The 18,221-nt window shown below is 41.7% G+C and overlaps 1 protein-coding gene and 1 long non-coding RNA gene across 10 annotated transcripts in view; both read right to left on the reverse strand.

The window, feature by feature from the left end:
• Positions 1-1,089: 1,089 nt before the first annotated feature.
• Positions 1,090-18,221, reverse strand: part of LOC125964393 (uncharacterized) — a 602,357-nt gene continuing 585,225 nt past the window's right edge. The window contains exon 2 of the long non-coding RNA XR_007477379.1: positions 1,090-4,838. This is a non-coding gene — a long non-coding RNA (uncharacterized LOC125964393). The remainder of the gene's footprint in view (positions 4,839-18,221) is intronic.
• The window catches only part of PLD1 (phospholipase D1), a 201,834-nt gene continuing 184,702 nt past the window's right edge, over positions 1,090-18,221 (reverse strand). For 7 of the 9 annotated variants that reach the window (XM_033429529.2, XM_033429527.2, XM_033429525.2 and 4 more), the window contains 3 exons: positions 16,545-16,698; positions 8,062-8,179; positions 1,090-6,450 (listed from right to left, as the gene is read on the reverse strand). In XM_033429529.2, the coding sequence (XP_033285420.1) occupies positions 6,226-6,450; positions 8,062-8,179; positions 16,545-16,698 (497 nt within the window). In that variant the 3' untranslated portion in view covers positions 1,090-6,225. Of the gene's footprint in view, positions 6,467-8,061; positions 8,180-15,089; positions 16,139-16,544; positions 16,699-18,221 lie in introns of those variants that run through there. The other 2 variants (XM_033429530.2, XM_033429532.2) reach the window with 2 other exon arrangements.

Raw genomic sequence — 18,221 nt, forward strand, 5'->3', positions numbered from 1 at the left:
CAGCTGGATAGTTAAGGAGGGGTGGGTCCATAAAGAGCTTATAAAACCTTATGAGGACTTTGCCCTGAAAACAAAAGCTCTTAAAGGGATTTAAGCTAGAAGAGACATGATCAGATCTGCGCTTAAAAATTATCTCTAACTGTAGTGAATGGATTTGGGAGGGACCAGACCTGACAGTGAGACTAGTTGATCCAGATGAGGTGATGGTGAACAAGGTCAAGTAGGAAGTAGCATTAGGAGGAGAAATAAGTGACAGGACCTGGGAGACATTTAGTTGTGGAACTAGCAGACTCGGTGGCTGACTGGAAGTGGGGGAGGTGAGAGAAAGGGAGGAATGGAGGATGATGATTATTTCTCCAATTTGGATAACATTTGGTGGATAGTGGGGCTGTTCTCTAATAGGGGGAACAACAGAAGGAGCACTGGGGGAGCACTTGAGAGTGCTGGTGATGGCTGCCATTTTGGACAGGACGTACTGTTGACTTTGAGGTGCATGGTGGGAAAAGCAAGTAGAGATATCTATTGCTCAGACATCTAATGTGTCTGGAGCTTAGGAGAGAGACCTGGGCTGCAGGTGAGCACAGGGATGGCAGTGAAGCCATGGGAGGCGACGGATCACCTGAGCATTGAGTAGAATAAGAACAAGCCAGATCTTGAAGAAGTGAAATGGAGAGCCCACCAACGATTCTACAAACGTAAGCAGCCACCTGGAAGACAAAGAAAGCTTCAGAGATGCCTAGTTGAGATAAAGGCTCAGGGTGTCCTTGTTGAAAAAGCCAGTGGGGTACAAAAATAGGCAAAACTAATCTGTTTCAAGACCTGGGGAAAGTGATTGCCTTTCAGGGAATAGGTAGTGACTGGTGGAGGAGGGGGCAAAAGGGGACTTCTGTCTCTTTCTCTCTCTGGGTGCCGCTGAGATGTGTGCATGAAGTTTGTGAGAAGACTGGGGGCAGCAGGGGATGCTGGGGCTCTGACATCTGCTCCAAAGGCACAGGTTACTGTCTCGAGCTCAGACCTACAGTGCGCTGGCTGTAAAAACCCCATGCGCAGAATGAGGAATCTCCTTTTCAAGTAGACGGACACGGCCAATTGCACACTTTTAATTGTTTAATTAATGAATATTTACATTAAAAAAAGCAGTTAAGGGACTTGGCATCAAAAGCATTGACTGTGAGGCAGAGAATGGATACACGTATCATTTCCAAGGCTTCCCAGAAGGAAAATCCAGGGAGACTGAGTTTCTTGAGTTCACAATTGTCATTCTGAATACAAATCGTTAGGTCTATCTGTCCTCATTTAACACTTTAGTTACAAACATTATCAACCACGCTTCCATATGAGTGCTCAGCTGGGAGAAGATTGCTTTAGTTGACAAAAACTCTTTCAGAACAAATAAACATGTGATTTTTCATTCTTGAAAGGACTTGGCCTTGTTAGAATAAATCTATTGTAGAATGCTGGGCTCTGGGACAGGGAGAGTTGAAAACCTTGCTTATGGAAGAGATTAGAACTCACCCAAACCTGTTTGGTTGAGGCACCGTAATTGGACATTCTTTGCTCTCTCTAGAGGGAGGATCAGTAAACGTTTCTTAAGGACGGCAAGTATTCTCAGATTTGCAGCTCATTCGGTCATGAGGCATGTAAACAAATGGACATGGCTACATTCAAATAAAACTTTATCTACAAAAACAGGAGGCCCAGCCTTAGTTTGCCAAAGCCTGCCATAAGGGTGAGGCTAGGGCCTGAGCTCTGTCCAGAATATCTGAATATTCTGAATGGATGGATGTTCACCAGCAAGTATCTGGTTTTTGCATCAGAGACATGTGCTCCAACTGCAATACTTTGGTATGAATTTTTAGAATGGCTGAGGAGAATATCAGTACCTTTGACTCAGACAATTTTATGGGAAGAATCCAAGTGGAATATACATTAGGAGAGCATGATGTTACATTTCCTAGTGCTGAGCAGAGCTAGTACAACATTCACTTAAGTGCATTTATCTAGAATAAAGCAAACAACTAGAGCTGCTAGGGAATAGGAAAGAGTAATTAAGTCTGCCTTTTGCTTGGATTGCAATCCCAGTCTCTGATTTTAAAACTTAAAAGTTTAAAATGATTAGTGTGACAAATTTCCATTTATCTTACTCTGATTACTTTTTAAGTTAAAATTTAATACTGGTATAAAGGAAAAAAGAAAATAACCTATAATATATTAAGCCAAATAATTTTTGTTTCCTTTAATGAATCCTTCCACTCTGCAGTCAAAGCCAATAATATATCACATGTGAATTAAATGCCACTAGGAATCATATTGTGGCATCTGCCTCCCCCTAAACATAATGCGAATCCATCGATTCTTCACCTGCAACTTTTGGATAGAGGGCGATGAATTCCTTTTCCAGTGAATTTCTAGATTCAAGAATTTCTCAAGGCCTATGCCTGGTAAAACCCATTTTAAACCTCCAAGTTGCCAGTAGTAATTGACTTCAGAGGATCTTCTAAGGAAATAAAATTGTATTCCTAAGCACACCGAAAATCCTTTAGCGTTTGCTCACTTTTCATACATGGGAGAATTGAGAGGGATGAGAAGACATGAAGGGCCCTCTTTAGCCCCTCTCCAGAGGGTGACCGGCATCTGAAAATGCTCCAGTGCCACATCAGATCAGATATGCTAAAAAGAACCACCACCTCTGTTAAAAAATGATAATATTTTGTCAATCACTTAAAAGTGTGAGTTAAACTGAAGATTTATTTTAGATGCCTAATGTTGTTTTTTCCCAGAACTTTTTCTTGTCCTCTAAAATGGTTTCCATAATACGGAAGGGCTCTGGTTGGGGAAAGAGGTTGAAGGAATAAGGAATGGAGAGGGGCAGAAAGACGTGCAGGATCTCCATGATGTATATAAAATCTGTTCTGCCTGTCGTCTTATATCTGCAAAAAGACTTCCTGGCTTACTGCCTTCACCTGGAAGAATGTTAATTCACGATATGTTACAATTTCCCAAGTTATTACATAAGAGATTAACTGCTTCTGGTTTTGACTACCTAGAGACAAAATTTTCTTCCAAACATGCTATTAAAATATAACCAATGTTTTGTTTTACAATATGTCACTCAGTTATCTAATGACCACCTCTCTGTGATGCATTACAGCTGAGAATGAAGGCCATCCCACTGAAGGGTGAGTCCCTGAGTGGACACTTGCTCCAGAGCAAATGCCTGAACCCGACCTGCTGTGTTTAGTATCCTCCAACCACTAAGCTTGGCCAATCTGAATAGCTTTAAAAGGCCATGACCACTTTCTACCCTTCACTTCTTATAATCATAGAATTTTTCCTTCTAGAAAGCAAAAATTATTACAGAGATTATCAGAGTGTCAGGTACAGCACTTACAGGCATTTCAAAAGATTATAGTCAATTTAAAATGCTGAACAGATTCAAAATAGCTTTTCAAGACTGAATCTCTTGCATTTTAATGTTTATATCAGACATTGCGATGTTAAAGATAAATTATCTGAACTTCTATTAGGTAGTAATGGTGTCAGAGAATGATGGGTAATTAGGCCATATGGTATATCCTGTGTCCACGGCAATCCTGTGTCCCATGCAATTTTTGCAGAATGCTGCACTATGTAAACTGCTACTGCAAAGCAGGCAATTATGGCACTGTATTTTCCATAAAATCCACCCAAATAAATCTTGCAGCCCCTCTCTTTGCAGATGAGCATCTTGCCTTTAAGAGGATGCAGTAGAAAAGAAACTTGCTAACAGTTTCTTTAGCAACAGCAGGAAGATTTCTTGTCTGAGACTCCGTAAGTTTTTCATTTCATTAGCTGTCTCCTCCACCTCCTTTATTCATCCGACAAACACGTACTGAGCACCTCCTATGAGCCAGGCACCGTTTCAGGCTTGGGGGATACACTAAGAACAAAACACAGGAAAGTCCCTGCCCCCATGGAGCTTACATTCTAGTAGGGGGAGACAGACAAGCACATAAATACATAATATCACAGGGTTCAAAATAGCTTAGAGACATCCTGTCTGAAATCTACTGCATCTCCTCCTTTTGGGGCTGTGATGAGTGAAAGGAGAGGCCAGTAATGGACCAACGATGTCACTGGTCCTAATGGGTAAACTTCAGTGAGTCCTTCAATTAACCTGGGTCTCAGTTTCCTCAGCTATAAAATGGGCAGAGGTTGGATTAAGTGACTTTTTTTTTTTAAGAGAAAGGGCCCTTTCAAGAGCCAGTTTGTTGACTGTTCTACATTTTTTAAAAATTTAAAAAGAAAACATGAAAATTCCTTAGGTATTCCACATACACTCAACACTTTAAATGCCAATCTAAACTTCATAAATAGCAAATGTCTTATTTACAACTGCTATAGAATGAAGTCATTTTACTGTCTTCAGCCACCATAAAAGCATATTCATTTCCATTGTTGGTTACATAGTTCCACCTCATTTGTAAAACCCTCCTGGGTATGACACTGTCTCTCTCCTACTAACCTAGTTCACAGACTTTGTGCTCCTGTTTAACCTTTTCCACTGGACTATCAGTTCTAGGAAAATAGGGATTGGGTCCTTACTCCTTTGGATGAGGGTCTGTCCAGGTAATCCATAGAGGTGTAATCATTGCACCTACACCATGTTTTATGGCCTCAGGCCCGTTGGGAACCCACATTAGTTCTTTAGGTTGTAAGAATAGTTCTGCTTAATAAAATTAGAGCTATGGTGGGGGCCTCCCTGGTGGCACAGTGGTTGAGAGTCCGCCTGCCGATGCAGGGGACACAGGTTCGTGCCCCGGTCCGGGAAGATCCCACAGGCCGTGGAGCGGCTGGGCCTGTGAGCCATGGCCGCTGAGCCTGCGTGTCCGGAGCCTGTGCTCCGCAGCGGGAGAGGCCACAACAGTGAGAGGCCCGCGTACCGCAAAAAAAAAAAAAAAAAAATTAGAGCTATGGGGTACCAAAGGGTATGTACAACTAACATCCAAAAAGGAGAAATGGGTTTCCAGAACAATTCACAGACTAGGATAATGTGAATTAAAAAATAATCCTAACCTCTTTGGAACCCTGGTGGAATGTTAATGTATATTTAATAACGCAAGTGAAGTTGTATGCATTTTGCAAACAGTTTTTCTTAAAGAAGGTAACATAGCTGGCGAGCTGAATGTCAAATAAGGCTCATATTCATTAACTTGGCGTGAGTTATGAAGCCCCTGATTCTCTTGAAAGACAAGCTGTATTCACTGGTTTGACTTTGAAATGCAGAAACTCAAATTTCAATCAATCCAGCAGCTAAGGATGACAGGAAATTTTACAGGACTATAAGAAATCTTCTTTTCTTATCTGGATCAGATTCCCACCAAAACGTTGAAGATTGCTGAAGGCTGCATGCTGTGTCTTTGAGTTTTATCGGGTTGCTGTGTAATCAAATATCCTACACGTTTTCAAATCTGATAGGGTGGGCCCTATCAAAAGGACACATCTTATCAATGCCTTTGGATGCAAAGTGAAATCTCTGCCTTAATAACCGAATTTAATTCCTTTCTGTTGATCTGTGGTGTCAACATACATGCTGTCAGTGTTGTCAGAAGTGCCTAACATGGGCTGCTGTGTAGACTAAGGTCTGTCCTGTCCTTTCAGTCACTGGAAAGGAATAAGGACCACATCCTTGGTTGGGTGCACACGACTACTCCGGGGCCAGAAGGGCAGGGGCAGGAGCAACACATGTAACCTTAAATAACCTTGAAGCAGCATCACAACATCTTCTAGCAATAGACAATACCTCAAACAGAGCCTGTATGGACTATGAGAGGAAGGCAGGTCCAGCAGACATCAATTGCATAAGTAAGGGTCAGAGAAAAATAAGGAGGTTCAGACAACTTTTGGCAAAGTAGATCACAGTGACAGGTAAATTCTTGTTAGCAAAGAAAATGCAGTTTGGTATACATCATGGAATTTTAGTATGTGTTTAAGCTGTTGGGTATATGCTACCTACGAATACAGTCCTTTTTTCACAGGGACAGGCAGGAGGAATTATAAAGCCCTGCTGATTTTCACTGTCCTTATATCAGTATGACTACAGCCCTTCCCAGCCAACCCAAAGGGTCCAAGTGTTGGATACAAGAGTGCACTGGGTCTGGCTATGGCTGTTAGGTCTCCAGAAAGTCACTGTGTGACATGTACTCTTCAGGGTGGAAGTCTTTGAGCTGCAAACAAGTATGACTCTTAAGTCCAAACCTCGGTGGGCACCATGGCTTCTTTGGTTCCAACAGAAGGCAGTAGGTTTTCTTCAGACAGGAAATAAAAGGGGAATTGTACCAAGAACCCACGGATCTTTTTCAGTTCTTCCTCAGCTCTAATGGGATCTTCCTTTGCTAAGATGGGCTTGCTTATAAAGTCTCTCAGCTGAATTAAATTGTGTACTTCATCATTGGGAAGGCACCGGAACACCTGATTAAATAGGAAACTGAGTGACAGGTTTAAAAGAAAGGATATCCCCTTTACTGAAAATACTCATTCCGACGGACAAAACCTTTGTTTTATGAAACACATATTAATTAGTTTTATGTTACAGCGCAGACCTGATTGAAGGGTTGCTTCTTTTATTTGCTACAAAGAGAGTGCTAGATTTGCTTCCATCAAAAAAAAAAATCAACACAGATCCTATATCTGATCTACATAAATGACTGACCGCAGGATAAAGTCAAGCTAGTGGTAAGGAGTTTCATGGGTGATACCTTACTTTTTGTATAATAATCACCCCTGAATTTCACTGGAGGTTCTGGTCTAAAAGGAAAATTGTGTATTATATTTTCTCTAACTTTTTAATTTTGAAAAATGTTTTTATCTGTACCTGTACTTAAAGTTATCAATTGTGCATGTATCTTGCTAACTGAAAATAAGTTTCACACATCATAACACTTCACACCTCAATATTTCAGCATGTATTTCTTAAGAATAAGGACACGAGCCTATATAACCACAGTACAATTCTCACACCTCAGAAAATCAATTCTATGTTATTTAAGATATGGTCCATTTTCAGATTTACCCGATTATTCCCAAAATGTCTTCTATAGCTGTTATTCCTCCCAATCCAGGATCCAAACTAGGCTGTGCCCTGCATTTTAAAAATTACATTTGAAAAGACTCCATGCACACAACCTATTTGATCATGGCCTTGAGGCCTCAGTATGAAATAAGGCTATGTAGATAGTTGTCATGTTTCGTTAGAAATGATGAATTTTCTGTGCTGAGGTGACTCTGGAAGTCAGAAGAAGAATGCACTCTCACCCAGTTTATGATAGATGGTCAGTGGAACTCAGCTTGAATATTTTCTATGATGGAATGCTGGCTACTTCACGATGTAACCTGTTTCAGTGTCAGGTGACTCAACTCTTGTACACTCTTTATCATCATCAATGGACGGAACTTACCAGAAGATGCATTTAGCCTCCCTAACAAACGAAGTTGGTTTTAAAACACCTTTCCAAAATTAGAGCTGTCCAAATGAGGAAGTTTCTCATTATTAATAAGCTTCATCATTAGGATGGACACCATTTACTATATGTACTATGTGCTAAATACATTTAATAGACTGTTCTTTATCTTCACGACCACCTAGTGAATGTTCCTCCCAATTTATAGGAGAGGAAAGAAAGGAAGGCTCAGAACATCAAATTACTACACACATAGTTATCTCACCAGCAACTGTGTGAGCTGGGCTGAACCCAAGTCTGACTCATTTTTTGATCCCATCTGCCTCTTTTCTCTTTGTCACGAGACATGTATAAAGGCTGGGTAACCACCTGCTAAGGATGCTTATGATGGGATTCTGGAATCTGAGACCAGAATGCCACTAAAGTCTCTTCTAAACAATAATCCATGGCTCTTTTTGACTCTGTTTTTTTAACGTCTACCAAGAAGTATTTTATTATACCTTGGAGGTGTATTGGTTTTTTACACTCATTAAGAATACTCTGTGCCAATAATATGCAGAAATAATTATGTGCTTTTGTGACGTGATTCAATTAAAAAAGGAGCAGGATATGTGAACCTCACCTTATCATAAATTGTAGCATTTCGAGCTGCCGTTGAAACCCACACCTCCTTGAAGAATTTGTCACTCACTGGATCCTGAATGTCTTCACTAGGGCCAGAAAGATAGCCGAGGACAACCCTGAAATACAAGTGTCCTCCAAAATGAGTAAATGAAACAAAGCAGTTTGCTGCAGGCACTGTTTCTAATGGTACAGCAGTTCAGACACTCAACTACAGAAGTCCTCTTTTTTTTAAGGAAATCAAAGGAAGCCATTAAGACTAAGTGTGTGTCTGTGTGTCTATATATAAAAAAGCCCAGTTGCAAAACAAAACAAAACAAAACAGAAAAGCCTAAGTTGTTATGATGTTTGAGACAGAGAAACACCTTCATTTTGCTCTAAGAGAGTTCTTGTAATTTGGCCTAAGAGGGCGAGAACCTTGGAAGATAGGATTAGTATTCAAAGCATGTGCCTTTCATCGTGCTGAGCCTTTCCAAAAACGATCTCAGTAAATCCTCAACAGCCTTATGAAGAAGCAGCTATTAAAAAAAAAAAAAAAGTAAAAGAATAGTAAAAACAAAAGAAGCAAGTATTATTATTTTCCTTTAACTGAAAAGGGAACAAAGGGGACATCCCTGGTGGCACAGTGGTTAAGACTCTGAGCTTCCAATGCAGGGGGCCTGGGTTCGATCCCTGGTCTGGGAACTAGATCCCATATGCATGCTGCAACTAAGAGTCCACATGCCACAACTAAGGAGCCCATGAGCCGCAACTAAGGAGCCCACCTGCTGCAACAAGACCCAGTGCAACCAAATAAACAAATAAATAAATAGATCAACAGGTTAAAAAAAAGAAAGAAAAGGGAACTAAGGCACAGAGAGGTCAAGTAACTCAAGGTCATACAGCTAGCAAACTGTGTATCTGGGACTCCAACCAGGACCACCTGACTCCCAAACCTGTCCTCTTAACCAAGACTTGACTTTCCTTCCTCCCTCCCCACGCCTTCCTTCCTTCCTCCCTTCCTCCCTTCCTTCCTTCCTTCTTCTCCCTTGGGCCAAGAACTATGCTGAACTCTAGGGTACAGAAATGAATATGAAAGACACGGAGCCTCTCTGGGTGCAGTTATACTTGGTGGGTGAGATCAACAATGAATAAAGAATCACCCTCAAAAGGAATTAATTAAAATGTGGTAAATACCAGGTGTGCTTTAAGAGTGTGAGATGGGAGTAGTCGGGGAGGCTTTTCCCTCCCCTACCTGTTTGCCTAACCTTACCTACCATCTTTCAGGATTCAGTACAAGGTCACCTCTATAAAAGTTTTTATGGCTGCCTTTCTCCCTTCTCCCATTTCTCCCCGTCAGTCCTGAGAGATCTGAACTTTCTTCCTTTGTCGCCCTCACTGTGCTTCATCTGTGCTTCGTTTTTATCAGAGCACCTGCAATACTTCATGCACTTTTTGCTTTTAATAGGCCCATCTCCCACTTCTAGCATGTAAATTCTTTAAGAGAACATGACCTGGCTATTCTCATATCCCCAGAGTACCCGGCATAAAAGAAGCCATACAGTAGATTGTTTGAATTGACCAAATATAAACAGAGGACTAGAAATAATAAGAAATTCTCAAGCAAAGCAAGACAAGTTTTAGAGGTCATATGTGGAAATTATAAAAGCGCTGGTACCTACATAAAGCCTGAATGTTAAAAAGCACTTCCATCTTAATCCTGGGAGGTAGATGGTACAGGATTCCCATTTTGCAAACGGGAAACAAAAGGTTGGAGGCATTCTATTAATAGAGCTAGAATTGAAACTGAGTCCAAAGCTCTTTGCTCACATGCCTGGTAGGTTCAAGGAATACCAAAAAGGCTTGTGCTACATTGGAAAAAAGTGGGAGACTTCCCTGGTGGCGCAGTGGTTAAGAATCCGCCTGCCAATGCAGGGGACACGGGTTCTATCCCTGGTCTGCAAAGATCCTACATGCCGCGGAACTAAGCCTGTGAGCCACAACTACTGAGCCCACGTGCCGCAACTACTGAAGCCCGCATGCCTAGAGCCCGCGCTCCGCAACAAGAGAAGCCACTGCAATGAGAAGCCTGTGCACCGCAACGGAGAGTAGCCCCTGCTCTTTGCAACTAGAGAAAGCCCGCGCGCAGAAGCCAAGACCCAACGCAGCCAAAAATAACTAAATAACTAAATTTATTTAAAGAAAAAAAGAAAGAAAAGTGGGGAAATGGGTCTCAGAAGGACTTTGGCTTTTACATTGCATGAAATTGGGACATACTGCTGACACTGGAGCAAGGAGTGACAGGATCTGACTTAAATATTAACAAACGGCTGCTGGATTGAGAATAGACCGTGCAGGGCAAGGATTGAAACAGACAGGTCAGTTAGGAGTCACTGCAGTGATCTCGGTGGGAGATGATGGTGGCTTGGGTGGTGGAGAGGAAGGTGGAGTGATCAGATTTCACTGATCCAGTGGACACAGGGTGTGAGAAAAAGTGAGGCATCAGGATGACTAAAAGGGCTTTGCCTTGAGCAAACAGAAGACTGTAGTTGCCATTAGCTGAGATGGGGAATTCTGTGGGTAGAGCCAGTTAGTGGGAGAAGACCAGGAATTCAGTTTTGAACATGTTGGGACATCTATTAAATATACAAGTGGTGATGGTAAGTAGGCAGCTGGATAAAAGAATCTGGAGTTTGGGAGAGAAGGTCTGGCTGGAGATACACACTTGAGAACTGTCCACATATGTATACTCATAAAGCCATGTGACTTTAACTGACTTTACCAAAGTAGTGAGTATAGAGAGAGAAGAGGACCAGTGCACCTCAACAGTAGGGGAGAGAAGGAGCAGCCAGTGAGGCTGCAGAGAAGCCAGAGGATGGGTATCCTGGAGCCACACGGAGTCAAATTCAGATGAGAATTGACCATTGGATTTAACAGGGTGGAGGTCATCATATTGTTACCCTCTTTGTATTTAAATGTGTAGACTTACATCATCGTTTTTAATGGTTGCAGAATTTCCCATTATGTGAAATTTTATTTAACCAGCTATTTTATTATGACCTTTTGGGTTGTTTCCAGTTTTCCATTATTATAAACAATGCTATAATGAACATAATTTATTCATCATATATAACACTTTGTGAATTTCTATGATTATTTCACTAGGAGAAATTTAAGAATTAAAATCCTGGATCAAACAATTTGCAAAGGGCTTCCCTGGTGGTGCAGTGGTTGAGAGTCCGCCTGCCGATGCAAGGGACACAGGTTTGTGCCCCGGTCCGGGAAGATCCCACATGCCGCAGAGCGGCTGGGCCCATGAGCCATGGCCGCTGAGCCTGCGCGTCCGGAGCCTGTGCTCCGCAACGGGAGAGGCCACAACAGTGAGAGGCCCGCATACCGCCAAAAAAAAAAAAAAACAATTTGCAAAATCTACTTCAAGAAAGGCTGTTCCAACACACATGCTATTAACCATGTGTGTTCTCCCCAGTCAACTCCAATATTATCAACTCCTGAAAAGGCTCAGCCAGGCTTATAGGGATAAAAGGGCATCACATTTTAGTTTTAGTCTTCACTTTTTCTACTATACAAAAATTTTCTAAAATAAATGGATCTGGCGTCTGGGCTCACTAGGATTCCTAGAGTTTTATAACCTCAAAATTCTATTTCCACTTCAAATAATGTCTCCCTCAGACTATATAGGAGTAACTTTCAAAAAGGTTCTAAAGGATGATGTTTGCACCTAGATGCTGCCGCTCCTTAAGAACCAAAGCAAAATTTAACCATGCCAAATTTGAAGGACAGTGCAAGTTATAACAATAAGTCAATTATAGTAATGCCTTTGATTTGGGTGGCGTCTAACCAACTGAAAACAGAGCTGAAAGAATATTTCTCTGACTTTGCTTTTAAATGAGAACAGGAGGTGAGGCAATGTGTCTATCAAGTTATCAGTTAAGAGCCTGTGTAGAGAAAAAAGTATTTAAATAAGTCTATAACAGACAATGTTCAGTAATAAATTATTTTCCCTGTCAGGTTTTTTTTTTTTTTTTTTTTTTTGCGGTACGCGGACCTCTCACTGTTGTAGCCTCTCCCGTTGCGGAGCACAGGCTCCGGACGCGCAGGCTCAACGGCCATGGCTCACGGGCCCAGCAGCTCCGCAGCATGTGGGATCTTCACGGACCAGGGCATGAACCCGTGTCCCCTGCATCGGCAGGCGGACTCTCAACCACTGCGCCACCAGGGAAGCCCCCCTGTCAGCTTTTTAATTATAAAAATTTATACAGTAAAAATAATATGAAGTACTCTGGATGTTCTTTAGAGGAGTAAGGTTTCAGAGAAAACAAATTTGATTTTATGTTGACGTGAATAATGTCAATTATTTAATGTTTAATTGTTTATGCATCAGTGGGACAGTAGGAAAACTGCAGAAAATTGTTTCTGTTCTTTCCATTCCTCATGTCTATCACTGTAAATGATTCTGGGCTCTACTTGTGTGGATAATGGTTTCTGTTGAGTGATGGTTACAACTGTAAAATTTGGATAATTTTCTAGGACTTAATGAACTGTTTGGCATGCAGTTGTGACATTTAGTGCAGTACCCTGATGGTTGATTCTATTTAGAATTGATTTCACATCGAAATGTGCCTCTCTATTTCTATTCAAAAATACCCCAGATGGAAAATGGATTGAAGTTGCATTTTTTTAAGGGAGAAAATGGCTCTGCTCTAGGTCACATTTATCTTTGAGAATATTTCCTAATAAACAGAGCTAAAATCAACACAAGGTTTTCATGGTGCTTTTTAATGTATTATCTGTGTCTGCCATTGTGGCAAAGTGAAAATGCTTGTTCAAGAACTGCCTCTTCAAGACAGTTTGAAAGTTGCCAGGAAAAATAAAGCATCTAGGAATAAACTTAGCATGAAATGCATAGGATCAGCATAAAACCAAAAGAACAGCAACAAAAAACTTCAATGGTCACTGAAGAACAACTTCTGCTTCCAATAATGAAAACCCTAGAGCTTTACTGAAGAACAAAAAAATGTGAATAAATTGAAGTCCATACCTTGTTTGTCAATAGGATGGCTCAATATTATAAAGACATCAACTCTTTTTTATATTAATCTATAAATATACTGTAGTCCTGATCAAAAAACTAGTGAGAGAACTTGAAAAAACAATTTTAAAGTTCATGTGGAAGAATGAATCAGAGTAGCCAAGATTATTCCGGAAAAGAATACTAATTTGGGGAAGTGGTATGGTAGGAAGTAGTATTAAAGTACACACCTACGATAATTAAACTGGTATCATAATGGCATGCAAGGCAACAGACTTTCAATAGGAAGTAGCAGAGAGTACAGATAGGTCAGGATATGTGGCAATTCGGTGCACCATCAAGAGGCACTGCAGGTTAGAGAGGCAATGAGTACTGCAGTCATGCAGTTCTGGATCAGTTGGTTTGCCTGGGAAAAAGAGTTAGAGTCCCTACCTCATTTCTTACATTAAAATAAATTGCAGGTGTTGGCTTCCCTGGTGGCGCAGTGGTTAAGAATCCGCCTGCCAATGCAGGGCACATGGGTTCGAGCCCTGGTCCGAAAAGATCCCACATACCGTGGAGCCCGTGCGCCACAACTACTGAGCCTGTGCTCTAAAGCCCGCAAGCCACAACTACTGAAGCCCACGTGCCACAACTACTGAAGCCCACGTGCCTAGAGCCCATGCTCTGTAACAAGAGAAGCCACCACAATGAGAAGCCCACGCACTGCAACGAAGAGTGGCCCCACTAGCCACAACTAGAGATAGCCCGCACGCAGCAACGAAGACCCAGCACAGCCTAAATAGATAAATTTATTAAAAAATTAAAATAAATTGCAGATGTTAAATGTAAAAGTAATATCAAATGAGCACTAGAAGAAAATATAAGTAAATATTTTATCTTGGGGAAGCTATTCTAAGCATATTTTTTAAAAGGGGGGAAAAGAAAAAAAATGATAGATTTGATTAATAAGAATTGATGGTTCGGGCTTCCCTGGTGGTGCAGTGGTTGAGAGTCCGCCTGCCGATGCAGGGGACACGGGTTCGTGCCCCGGTCCGGGAAGATCCCACATGCCGCGGAGCGGCTAGGCCCGTGAGCCATGGCCGCTGAGCCTGCGTGTCCGGAGCCTGTGCTCCACAACGGGAGAGGCCACGACAGTGAGAGGCCTGCGTACCGCAAAAAAAAACCAAAAACGAATTGATGGTTCCCCCAAATACTCTAAATATGATTAAAAGGCAATTGGCAAATCAGCTTTGCAACAAATGGGAGAAAGAAATTAGGCTCTTATGTACTTAAATTACTGATAAATCATTAAAAGAAAGTGAAACATTGCAACAAAATGGGCAAAGGACGTGAATAGTCTAGACAATTTGCAAAAGTACAATTACAAATGGCTAATGGATACATTTTTAAACCCTCAAATTTCAAATTAAGATAATGAAATTCCATTTGAAACCCAACAAATCGGCAAAGATAATAATAGAACTCAGAGGGCAAAGGAAATTGCACACTTCCTTTGGTTAGAAATCCTATAGTTAGGATTTAGTTAAGGAAACAACTAAGAAGGTAAGCAAGATACTATCTACAACCATACCCACTTTTTTATATCAGCGAAAAATCTGCCCATCAATGAGGTTTTGGTTAAAGGAATTATGGCGGGCTCAAACAATGTAATACAATGCAGCCATGACGCAATGACATGGAAAAGTGTGTGTAACATTATTTAAGTAATAAAGGACTTTGTAGAACTGCAAGATCCTAATTATGTTTAAAAAAAGAAATACAGTAGTGAATATTTATATATAGATAAAAAGTGGAAAGATATACATCAAATGTTAAAATTGTTAGCACTGGGTGATGGGATTACAGATCAATTTAATTTCCTTATTGCTTTTCTGTTTGCCAAATTTTCTACAATGAAAAATATGTTGTAATCAGAACCCTCTCCCTCTATAATTATTATACATTTAGAAAGTTATAAAGGAGGCTACGCCTTTAAAGAGAATACTTAAGTTCTCATGGAACTGAAAAGGTGTGACATTTATTTCTAGCTTACAGGAGGAAATATTTGTTTCCTTATATGAGCTGCAGTAGGCAATCAATGGGTTGATTAACAGTGGGCTGCTAATCTTAAACTCTCCCCTGCTAAACAAAACAAATTAACATTAGAAGTCAATTAAAATATCAATGGTCTAAAAAAAACCAAAAACCTTACTGACAAAACAATTAGTAACAAAGGCGACAAATACAGCAATAAAAACTGTGAGAAGGTCTGACAGTCAAATTTTGAGGGATGGATTTGCTGAGCTCCTGGGGCAGAGGGAGCCTAAGGAACGTCTCTGGAACTGAAGCTTGGTCCTCAAAAGCCAGAGTCTGGAGTGAGGTAGGAGGTAAGGGCCGCCAGCATTTGCAGGAGGGAAGTGCTGGTTTTGTGCCCATTTGCAAGTGAGCCAGTTTTCAGAAGCGACCATTAACACTGGAAGGGTTAAAACAACAGCACCACAACAGTATCTGTGCAGTGCCTTTCATCAAATAGCTTAAAATACCACCCTTAATCGGGGACACTTGGCTCTATCTCACCATAGCGGCCACACTGAAATCCCATCCTGGCCAATATAGTTCTAGAATCTTATAATTGTGGACTTCCTGCAAAAGCCTACAGGTGGGAGAGTGGTCAGGGTGTGTTCCACAGAGAGTGGGGAGCTTAGTGTGTCTTCAGTGGGCTGGGGGAGAGGGTCAGGAGATAGATAAGAAGCCATTTGAAAAAGAAAAAAAAAAGAGGTAAGAAGGCATTGAGGATTGGTTGAATAGCGGAGTGAGAGGACCTGAGTTAGGTTCTCGAAGGATCACTCTGACAACTGAGACTGGACTACAGGGGCTGGCATGGGGCCAGTTAGAGCCCCGCCCAGGAAAGTTCTCAGTGACACTTAACTGAATGAAGCACTTATTTAGGGATACACACCCCCTGCTACTTAGCCCAGTGCTCTCTCTGTTGGACCACAGGTTTGTTTAAAATTCACATCTTCTTGCAGAAGATCAGGAATCTTCCATGTCTGGAGTCATCTTAAATCTGAGAAATGAAGTTTCCACATTTAATTTAACACCAGTAGTCACTAGCTTTCTCCTTTAGTAATTTTTATCATACCCTTATATCGCTGGAACTATTTCAATTTCTAAAAATGGACTCACTATAAAAAACTTAAATAGACACTAGATGGTTTGACCTGGTCCTAAATCAATTAATAGATTTAAAATGCTAGTTTTCTCCATTACACATAAAAATAATAAAAGCTGTTCAAACAGGAAATTTTTATGCCCCACACAGAGCCATTTTGTATACGACTGGTGTGGTTCACGCTGTTTTGGACAAAGAAGAACCTGGAGATGGCATGTGTGCTAAGGGCCAGAGGCTGGGCTGGGTTCCATTGCCCACTGCAGCGGGATTATGTGAGGGAGACCCAGCTTCCGAGACCCACCGAAAGCATTGCAGCCGAAGTCCTAGGGCGAAGTGGCCAGCTTGGTACTCTTTTCCATCCATTACTGAAGGGACCGTCTCCGTGTCCTGCACAATGACAGCCATTTCACTGTCCCGTTTTCCCAGCATGCTTCGGTCGTTTATGTTGGCAGAGCCTATAAAGAGAAACAGTGAAACTGAACAATTTTCTTATTCCGGCAGACACTCATTTGCCCTCCAGACTCAATTCTTCCTTGCTAAAAAAACCCCTAATTTTGTTCAGGTATCAAGAGATGCTGTGCTCTAGGAAGGCAGGGCGCTCCCTAACCCAGGGGTAAATCTTGATCAGTCTAAGGCCAGTCATGGTCATTTCATTGTTTTTGCCAGTGATTGCCTTAGAAATGGGCACTTGTCATGATTCTAGTCAATGCAACATAAGGCAAATCTGCCAGGGGCTTCTGAGAAAGTTTTTCTCTTTCTTATAAATAGACAGAAGAAGAAGATGGTGTCACTGCCAGTCTTTGGATACTCTGGCTTGAAGGGCTGCATGAGGACATGATTGTGGGAGCTGCTGCAGCCGCTTTGTAACCAAGGGACAAACAGACAAGTTGAACATGGCAGAGCAGAAAGAAGAAAGACTCTGGGTCTTTAAGTCACTGAGCTGGCCAACCCTAGAACCTTCTTATTTTCTGTTATGTGAAGTAATATATTTCCCTTATTGTTTCACATACTTCTAGCTGAATTTTCTATCTTGTGGCTCAAAGGATTCTAACTGATATAGTCATTAAGCACACAAAGAAACAAGAACACTTACCAGCTCAGTGCAGTAAGGTTTCATGCTTAAGAATCACACTCTGTAGACTTTAACTCATGGTCACATAATTATAAATGTCAAAACACAAGAGGACCTTCACAAGCAATATAGTCCACTCCCTAATACAGATTATCATTAGTGGCTTTGGGTTTTCATTCTCTTGCCTCACTTGTGTGGCATGCCAACAGCTTCTGTATCAACTTCCCTCCATTCTATTTTTAAATCCAAAGGAGCTGAGAATGCTGACTTTCACATGTGAAGGGCAAGTATTTGAATATTAGTTCAACCTGCACTTCCTGAGCTCCTCTGCTGTGTATTCAAAAACCTTGCAACATTTTCTGCATTAATCATTGTGGATCCACAGGTTTTTTTTTTCCCGGTACACGGGCCTCTCACTGTTGTGGCCTCTCCCGTTGCGGAGCACAGGCTCCGGACGCGCAGGCTCAGCGGCCATGGCTCACGGGCCCAGCCACTCCGCGGCATGGGATCTTCCCAGACCGGGGCACGAACCCGTGTCCCCTGCATCGGCAGGCGGACTCTCAACCACTGCGCCACCAGGGAAGCCCCAGGATCCACACTTTTGAATCCTTGAGGTGTCCTACAAACTACAAAAGGGGCCTGACTCTTTTTTCTTCTTGGTCCTCTTGCCCTAGTCCCACACTCCACTGCTTCTGCAGACAGGGTGCAGAAGAGTTAGGTTGAACACAAGCTCGGGCTACTGTCTGTGATGGGGACCATGAGGGTGTAAGGTGTTAGCAGTGCTACCCAGAGCCCAGACGGTGGGATGTTGGATGTGAGAGGAAGCTGGCTCCTCCTGAAGAGTCTATACTGCCATTTGCTACAATATGGTCACATAGTTAATACACAACTCTATGATAACTGTGG

Source organism: Orcinus orca, chromosome 5 (genome assembly GCF_937001465.1).
Source record: "Orcinus orca chromosome 5, mOrcOrc1.1, whole genome shotgun sequence".
NCBI classification, from domain to species: domain Eukaryota; kingdom Metazoa; phylum Chordata; class Mammalia; order Artiodactyla; family Delphinidae; genus Orcinus; species Orcinus orca.